At 38.3% G+C, this 10000-nt stretch overlaps 2 protein-coding genes across 2 annotated transcripts in view; both read left to right on the top strand.

The window, feature by feature from the left end:
- LOC138033439 (adhesion G-protein coupled receptor D1-like) overlaps window positions 1-10000 on the top strand; it is a 143531-nt gene that overhangs the window by 7449 nt on the left and 126082 nt on the right. The window contains exon 3 of the mRNA XM_068881182.1: window positions 787-956. Coding sequence (XP_068737283.1) covers window positions 787-956 — 170 coding nt within the window. The remainder of the gene's footprint in view (window positions 1-786; window positions 957-10000) is intronic.
- The window catches only part of LOC138033225 (adhesion G-protein coupled receptor D1-like), a 14297-nt gene continuing 9809 nt past the window's right edge, over window positions 5513-10000 (top strand). The window contains exons 1-3 of the mRNA XM_068880998.1: window positions 5513-5637; window positions 6925-7056; window positions 8196-8268. Of these exons, the coding sequence (XP_068737099.1) occupies window positions 6927-7056; window positions 8196-8268 (203 nt within the window). The 5' untranslated portion in view covers window positions 5513-5637; window positions 6925-6926. The remainder of the gene's footprint in view (window positions 5638-6924; window positions 7057-8195; window positions 8269-10000) is intronic.

The raw sequence follows: 10000 nt of genomic DNA on the forward strand, positions 1-10000 counted from the left end.
TTCTACTTGAAAATGTAATTTAGTTTGACATGTAATAGTTGGCATGTTGTTTATATGTCCCACAATGGCAGTCCACATTTTGTCATTGATTCTACTAAGTCATCCTCAACGAGAAAGGCTAATATTAAAGACCTTATGGTTGTCTTAGGATTTCTCCCTACTTTTTCGAGTATTGCTTGTATTTTATACTTAATTTGTGAAGTCAAAACTGATTGACTGAGAAAGCCTACACATGGAGCCTAGTCCGCGAATAGATTTCAAGCTACATTACAGGAAAGAGTGTGCTCTCCAATCTTCGCCAAAGATGCGTGGTCCCCGACAAAATCATGGCTAATATAAATACGCAAGATTATACAGTACTCAATTAGATAAAACGTTCCAACATTGTTACCTACAACAAAATGCTGTGTCGGGAAAATTTGATCAAAAACAAAATGGTGCAAAACATTCATCGAACAGAGACTCTTGATTCAAATTCTATCTTCGTTGTCTTCATTGCCCTTGTGATAGAACACGCAACGATAAAAGAACGAAGAATGGTTTCGGGACTTATAAAATCGCCAAAAAGCAACGCATTTTAAGTCGCCTTTTATTGAATTTCATTTCTCGGAACAGCAATTAATTATACTTACTAAATGATTGGGTTTGCCTTATGGAATGTGCAATGAGTTTTATCTCCCCTGGCTCTCTCAGTTTTAATGGATTCTCTCCTTCAATAAAGTAACGAGAACTAAAATTAAATCGCGCGTTTTATGATTATGATAATCCTTTCTTTTTTATCTCAAGCTGGCACAACAAATTTGATTTTTGCTGGAACGGGCAAAACAACAGGCTTCAAGTGAATTCTAAGTACATTCTTCCTGAAGTGAAGAACACGTGGTTTTGCTTCCTTCTAAGCAATCGACAGCTGGTTGCAAAGAGATGTGATCAAGTCCACCATGACATCTGTGAACAGGGTAACGGTTTCCTTTATCCTACAACAAGACAGGATGAGAGGAAAGAACACATCCACCATACATGGGCCCCTTCAATGATATTATTTTTCAATTTAGATTGATGTATTTTAGGGAAGACACCTGGCCCCAGTTGTTCGAAGGGTGGATAGCGCTATCCACTGGATAAATCACTATCCACTGGATAACTCAATTCGTTTTGCTTGTGTTTAGATAGTGATTCATCCGGTGGATAGCGTTATCCACCTTTTGAACAAACGAGGCCAGATTGGTTAATTAACAATTATTCCTTGAGCCCGAATGGGCTATGAGTCAATAGCCCATGAGGCCGAAAGCCGAATGGGCTATTGACTCAAGAGGCCATGAGGGCGAGAGGAATAATTGTTTTAGTAAAATCAAACTAGTTGGTCAAAAAAATATCGAGACAAAACATCTTTCGCTAGTTGAAGCTAGACTTTAATTGTTGTTTTGGTTTTCAAAGCCGGCGCTTTTCGCTACTAGTGGGCTATAACAAATAGCTTACTAGTAGCTCAACCAATCAGAACGCAGCATTGATAATAGACCACTAGTTGGATTTTACTAATAGACCATTTTCGTATTCTCAGTATTGGACTGGAACTAGCTTGCAATGGAGGCTAAATGGGGGCAATCTTTTCAAATACAAATACTTTTTAATATATTCCCCCGCATTAGCCTCCATCGCAAGCTAGTTCCAGTCCAATATATGGTCTATTGTAATAGTGTCATTAAAATTTCGAGACAAAAATCATTTTCACAGCATGGCGCGAAGCTTAAAATAGATTGAAAAAAACTATCATGGGGCATGGGGATGTGTTATATTCCCTCATCCTCTAGTTCCTCTCTTTCCACATATCAAACAACCAGGTGATCTGGTGACGTAACTCGAAGGACTAGGGAGAAAATTTTTAACGCCGTATCCCACAACCGCGCGCGGGCTTATTTTTTAATTCAACATGCCAGAGGCGAGGTTAGATCTCGTCGGGTCTACTTGAATGTTCATTCAACAAGAGGAAATGTGGTAGACACGTAATGATCTGTTGAGTTTTGGCGATGGAAATACTGCAGGGAGTTTGGAAACAACACCTAAGGCCGCGCGCGGTTGTGGGATACGGCGTTAAAATTTTTCTTCCCAGTCCTCCAAATTACGTCACCAGATCACCTGGCAGACTTAAGTCACTAAAGACTAATCTCGTGAGGGGAGAGCTTTTTAACAGCTGGGAAGCGTATCACTTGCTGCACAAGAAGAGCTGACAGACACGGGACAAGTGTATTTCATTCTCCTTAGAACTTAGTATAGATACTCCCGAAATATAGTTTTCACTAATACTTGGAAACAGTAAAAAAAAGATTGTCTTGGACTCAAACAAAACCCAAGATGAACCTTCAAAAACTTTTGTGGAATGGACAGCGGCATGGAAGGTTCAACAGGGTCGCACCAAAAATGATGGTCACAAAAGATTAGGACCAGTTTAAAATATTAATACAGGGTACGTTGTTATTGTTGTTGTTGTTGTTGTTTTTGGTAGTGCAAGCGCATTTGTCTATACATGTATTTTGATTTCAGGCATAAGAAGGGTTAACATTAAGACAAAAATAAGAAGAAACGAGCAGCAGACAAATTAGACCTTCATACTCTTTTTCATTTAAGTGCAGAATTCCAGAAATAAGCTCAACAAGAAAAAAAAATTAAAAGATGTTAGTTTGACATTCGTTTTTCATCTCTGTCAATTTTAGCAATCGTGGAGCAAATAGTCGGTTTTCTAACTTGAACATTTTCCCTTCAAAAGCCGTTCTAAAAAAATGCCACATTCATCTCATCGAAACAACGAGAAATCATAATATTCTGAATACAACGCTAAACTGCATCGAAGTCAACCATTCGTTCAATTTATCCTCGTCGTCCAAACATAGTGTGAACATTCTACGAAAAAGGAAGTTTGTTTTGTTTCTAATGTTGTCTCTGAATTAAATTACTCGTGTGAAAGTGGCGCAGTCGTTGAAAAATTGCCGTTAACCAAAATCACGCCGCGGCGTTTTATTAGCCTGCGTGCAGACGGTGTATGAATTGAACGCTCGTCAAATCATGCACCGTCTGCATGCAAGCTTCGTTAATTAATCAACTGAATAAATTCCAGCGGGTCTTTTTACTGGTGCATGCGAGTCATTAGAAAAATTGATGGTTGGGTTTACCTGGGTTTACCTAAGGAAATATGTTAGTGGTTTTAATGAATGAAATGAGTAGCTAAACAGAAAATGATTTAGTTTTGGGATGAAATACTTTTAGATATAATGACGTCATCAGGAACTAGATCAGTCACTCAGACCAGGGAAACCATAACCAGAATCACACCAACATCGATGTTAGTACCATCAACAGCAACATCGTTGACAACATCAGTGAATGGAACTGAAGGAATAAGCACCAGCAATGGATTTTCCACTCCATCGACCAGTCTGAATATTGATTTGCCAGAGGCTTTAACGACAACTACTTCCGGTGTAAGCGTAGCAACATCAACATCGATGTTAGTACCATCAAAAGCAACATCGTTGACAACATCAGAGAATGGAACTGAAGGAATAAGCACCAGCAATGGATTTTCCACTCCATCGACCAGTCTGAATATCTATACAGCTCTGTCGCTTACGTCAGCGACAGTATCAATCATTGATTCGCCAGAGGCTTTAACGACAGCTACTTCCGGTGTAAGCGTAGCAACAAGCATTTACATGTATACGCCCCAGCAGGAGACAGCTATGGAAAAGGTACAATACAGTATTTAAAAAATGGCATGAACCACTCGCCCCTTGAATTGTAAGTGAATTTTGGATAATTAAATGTTGCCCGGGTTGAATCCTTCAACACCTAGGGAAATTTCTCAAAAAAAATTGCAGATAACGATAGGTTGTAACGGCAGAATAAGTGATTAGTTGTCTTGACTTTCAAAAGCCAAGGGAAGTGTAACAACTGCTTGAACACCTAGAAATGCGTATGCATTTCCAAAGGTCGTGTTTTGTACATCTCTTACAGTCATGCATTTTAATTTTTTATAGATATTGTTGCGACTGGGTGCCCTGTTACTACTTCCCGCCACGTCAGTCGCGTGATTTTTGGGTTTTTTTTTTCATAGTTGCTTATACTGAGATATACATGTGTTTGTCTAGCGAAGCAAATAAATCGAAGCAACTACGCTAGACGCTACGTCGTTATTTGTTTTGGTCCCGATGGTTCTAAGGAAATAAATAAAAGTCCAAACGCCTGTTTACCGGTGGATTTGATCTTACACATATATACATTTTTTTTGTGTAGTTGGAAAACGCCGTCGAGAAGATAAAGGCTCTTAATGCTACAGAGAAGGGCTCTTTGAACGTAAGAAAAAGAAATACTTTTTTCTTGTTGCTCCATTGCTTTTTTGTTTATTTGTTTCGTTCATTTTATTTTTGCCACATCACAGCTGCCACAACTAGAATGATTAAGGAGGAAAAAAAAAAAAGGAAAAGCAGGGAGGTCGAAAAGAAGCTGAATTATATCTCCTTAGTAACAAGACCTAGCATGGATCCACTCCAACAAACGAACGACTGAGATTACTGAATTAAAGCGTCGGAAACTGCCGAAAGATATGACATAGAATAAAAGGCCAAAAAGTAGACAGATTACAAAGCTTCAAATCTTAAACAACATGAACTAGCTAGTACCAAAATACCATAATACTCTTTGTTTGTCGCTTCAAAATTTTGCATAAGCATTGTTTTTATTTTATCTTGTTCCAACAAACAACGCTTATGCAAAAATTTTTGAGGGACAAACTAAGAGTATTATTATAATTTTTGACACTGGGTAATAGACAATTTCAATATATTAAAATTCATTCCAAAACAGAAGGCATCATCTCTGGGCTCTGGGGAATAAACTCAAACAAATCCTTATATTTATTCCCCATAGCCTCGAGATGGTGTCTTTTGTTTTAGACTGAATTTTAATATATTGGAAGTGGTCTATTTTGTAAGAAACATCAGAAAATTCATTAATAATTCATGATGTGAAAACAAAAGAAATGTTTTACTAATCAATATCTGTATATCTGATACAGACTTCTCTTCATTTATGTACGTTTCTTTCGGTTTTCCCTGTTAAAATGTCCCAAATTCGAATCACAAAAAAATACCTAGTGTGCATTAACACTTAAATGCTGACTTTTAATAATAATAAGTCATAGACAATATCCAATGAGCGGCAGATCTGTATCACATTTACAAACTCTCGGCTTGGTCTTGAGTTTAAAAATGTGATACAGATCTGCCGCTCGTGCATATTTTATATATTACATAAACAACTGCTTTATACATAAATAATTCTTAATAATGACCCATCGACCCATTAATAATTAAAACTTTTACCCCATAACCCCCCGAAAATTTATAACCCATTGATAACAAAAAGAATGTTTGTTAGCAGATAACTTTACATTCAATAGATAACTTGTACCTTGATATCGACAGGTTGCTGTTAAGATTGTCGGAAACGTTACTAAAGAACTTAGAGATGAAGGAGGGAAGGTAAATTTCTTGCTAGCGAGCCAAGCATTGGAAACATTCGCCGTCGAGTACGCCAAGACTCATTTGAAGGAAAACGAAAGTGACATCATTTCTGAAGAAACCTTTGGTGTGTAAATGTAAACAAGTGACAACTATTTTGAGGCCATGCAAGTTGTTTTTAAACAAAATGTTGAATACACGAAGCTTGCACAGAGCTAAGAGAAACCTGAGGCAACTGCAAAATCTTTCAGGGGAATCTGACCAGACATATCATTGTCAAAAACCGAGCAAAAATAATCCTTAGGGCTTTTTTTCGCTTATTTTATCACACATTATTCATTTTAGAAGCTCTTGAGATGTGATGGTTTAAGTTGGCTCAAGCCAGTTTCAAAGCATTCAAGTAACGTTCTTATCAGAAAGTTTGGCACTATGACGTTGTATCATGTATTAGCAATGTTATGGTACCATAAGAAACACCAATTATTGCGGAATAAGATGCGGTCATTATCGTGACGTGTAAGTCACCGTGGCAACGAGAAAGCCCTGTAATAACACTCTTTATTTTGTCTTCAGTTGCACATATCTCATAAACAAACTTGGTGACCCCATTTTTAATTGCTGAAAAAGTGATCAGAAGGCCAAAATGAAACTTTCTGCAGTCAAAAAAATTCCTGTTCAGCGGATTCAGAGCCACCTTAACTCAGTGGTTTTTTGAGGAGGCTCTGATTCTGAAGTACAGAATGTTTTCTTAATTTGCAAAAAGTTTCATCTAGGCCTTTTGGTCACTTTCCAGCGATAAAATATGGAGGTCACCGAGTTTGTTTTTGAGATATGAGCAACTAAAGCCAAAATATTGGGTGTTTTTTGCTAGGCTTTCCCGTTGCCAGGGTAACTCATACGTCACAATAATAAACTCATTTTGTTCAGCAATAATCGGTGTTTCATATGGTACCATAACATTGCTGTTAGGTGATACAGTGTGTAGTGCCAATCTTCTTAAAGAGATTGTCTCTTCAAAGTGTTGAAACTGGTTAGAGCCACATTAAATAAAATGCTTTTGTTTAAAGTGAAAGTAACATTACCACAATTTCATTTCCAGGTACCCATTTACATTTTAATTGATTAAAAAGTCACTTCTAGACAAAATGTTTAACCTCAAAGCCTCGAGAAAAACAACTCGTTCAAATCCCTATTTATTCCTCTGAGCCAAGAAATCATTTTAATTGTTTTGGATAAAAAAATCCTATTGACACGTTCGAAAGTTCTCCCCATGCGTGATCCCCATCAATTAATTCAGTGCAAATGTCATGCATTAAAGAAGGCCAAAAAAGGCATTGCTGTAAAACCTAGCGTCAGTATGAACTTAAGAAAGGTACCCTCCCTAAATGAAAATTTCCTCTGATTTTTTTTTAAGCAATGAAGATCCAAAAGGTAGCTGCGAACAACAAAGAAGCGCTCGTTTTTTCAGTAACGGAGACACCAAATTTTTCACCCGAGGAAGATTGGGCGGGTATTACGTTACCTTCGGAAGTTCTGAAAAGGACAGGTAAAAGAACATTATTTAATCTTGTTTGAAGTATTATCCTTTTTGGCCATTGGGGCTTCTTTTTTTCCTTAGCACGACACTGGGGGAGGACGGGGAGGATTTTACTACGCAAAACTGCAAGTATTGTTCTCAAGTTAAGATAAATTTGATCTTTTGGCATTATCCAGTATTTGAATAAAGGCCTGGCCAAACGCTCGCAACTTTCAACGCAACATCTTGCAACATTGTTGGGCGCAATATGTTGCGTACGTTCGGCTACACGTCTCCTCGTTGCCTCAACTCAGCTGCCAATACTACGCCATCCCTGCGAAGACCACTGCGGTATCACTGCTCTAACCCACGTGCCAACCCTGCTCTCATCACTACGCCAACTATTCTCCTCAGTGATGAAAAATATGGCTACAAAAGGACTTTGACCTGGTGTCTCAAGCGTACCAACCCAGAACGCAAATGACGTTCCGTGGTTACATAATTGGTGTTTTAAAGTACCATTAAATTCCCCCTAGATTAACAAAGAAATCGCGGCATGGATGTTTGATAGGCCACTTTCGGTATATTAAAATTCAACATAAAAGAGAAGTTTAGAGGACTAAGACAAAGGAATTAAAGTGGATGATATTTAACAATCATCCGGCGAAATCGCGCGGAATATCAGGCGATATTCCGCAAGATGGAGCAGGATAATTGTTTTATTATTCAACACATTGATGACAAAGCACAATTTTCTTTTTTGGGAAAAAAAGCTAGAACTACTATTTTTCTCCGCGACACAAAATTACGCATATCACAGGATTTTTGTTGAGTACTCACGACGAATATTGAGCGGGCTATGACCATATGTGGACATTGTCACAATGTGTTGAATAATAAGCCACAATACATGATATGTCACAAGCCTGATTGCAATTTCTGGATTTAATAGCTTCTTTTTATTCCTCGTTTATTAGCTACGTTGAATTTTTTAAAGATGCTTAAATCTGAACAAAATTAAGCCCTTCTAAATAGAATAAAGTTCTACACTTCATGACAAATCAACTTCCTCTAGGTTTAAAAAGCGAAGACATATTTTTACAAATGCCAGATGTATTTATATTGTTCTGTTGGTCGTTTCATTTTCTTATCTTTTTTTTATTCGCAAGGTGTTGTTGTTTTCACTGTTTATGATAACATCAGTGAGATGGTCCCAGATACGAAACAGACTGGGTTAGACGGGTAAGTTTACTTCAGCAACAAGTTATATGACGCCAGGGTATACAAAGAGAACATCTAAATACATCTTATTAACAAGAGCTCCAGCTCTGTAAATGGCCGTTTTTATACTAGAGACGCATAATTCGTCTGGGGCGAACTTGGGCAAACATTTTTTTCTGCGTCTGTTAAACAAATTCGTCTAGTACACAGACGGGCACAAGACGCATTATGCGTCTGGACGAAGTATCTACTTTAGTGCGTCTTCGAAGACGCACTGAACTGGATAGTTCGTCCAGAAGAATTATGCGTCTTACGCCCGTCTTTACACTCAGAGACGGATTTAAAAAAGACGCAGAAAAATTTTTTTGCCTAAGTTCGTCCCAGACGAATTATGCGTCTCAAATAGTTCGTCCCGTCTTTACACTAGACGGATAACATGAGAGACACATAATTCGTCTGGACGGGTTATGCGTCTCTAGTATAAAAACGGCAAATGTCCGCGTGTTTTAAGTTCGATTTATGGCCCAAGTGCGCAGCACGAGGACCACGATTTGCTGGCAAAAATGATCCTCCATGTCCAATGAACCCAATTTGAGTCGGTTCGTCGATATCCTAGATTTTTGTAGGCGAAGTAGAGAGCATTTTTTTTCTGTTTCCGGATAAAATAACAATCCAAGTCTGAAAGCAATCACATCTACATGGGTACTTTTTTTTTTGACAAATAGGTTGAGTCGACCGACAAACCGACTCTATTTGATCGGACTGAGTCGATTCATCGACTTTTACTACCATCTCTTATCCCGTTCTTGTTTAATGGTCTTTAATGCTCTAATCTCTCGCGAACCGCCGTAAACGGAACAGGGTTGACTCGGGTCGACTCAAATCGACAACGTAACCCGACTCGAGTCGATCGGAATGAGTCGAACCGCCGGCATTTTCTACTCTCCCTATTCGCCATTCTTGCTGAATTTTCTTAGACCCTCGCAAACCGACTTCCCGGAACACGGACCAACTTTTGAAGAGACGGGTCGAGTCTGCTCGACTTGGATCGACGGGTACATACAAGTTGATCGGATCGAATCCACCCGCCGGCACAATCAGACTCAGCTGGGCAAAAGACTTTTTACTCCAGTGTTTGTGCAATCAATCGGTATCTAAGATCTCAACGAATCAAAGCTTTTAAAAAGAATACAAAATAATGTTATCAGAGCATTTTAACATTCATTGTGCCTTTGAATCATTGTTGTTCTTACCCTTTTTCTTAGTTAAGCATGGTCATTATGTGAACATTCTGAGTCACCAGTAATCGATTTAAACCCTCGTAAATAAAGCCATCCTATTGGGATACAATGGGAAAAAGAAATTGTTTAAAAAATAAAGATCTGGGTATTCTTCGCCTTATTTTACTTACTTATGTACTTATTTCTTTAAACGTTTCTTTTAGTGAATAGCTTTTGATCTCATTCAGTATGGTCGCCATGCACGGTGGTCACCATTTCAGCCTTGGTCTCGATTGGTCTGTAGATCAAGGCGACCACTCGCAATGTACCTCGGAAAGAAACTTTTCCTTTTCATTTCAATCAACAAGTAAAATCTGCTTCAAACTTCTTTCATTTAAAAACGAGAAAGAACATGCCGATTCAAAGAAGAGTGAGTGAGTCGGTCAAGACAGGGTAACTCGTTCCCTGATATTTTGAGAGCAACAAGACAAGTCGTTACAAAAATAAAGACAGGCGTTTCAGTTGCTGTTTTC

This window comes from Montipora capricornis, chromosome 14 (assembly GCF_036669925.1).
Source record: "Montipora capricornis isolate CH-2021 chromosome 14, ASM3666992v2, whole genome shotgun sequence".
NCBI lineage: Eukaryota > Metazoa > Cnidaria > Anthozoa > Scleractinia > Acroporidae > Montipora > Montipora capricornis.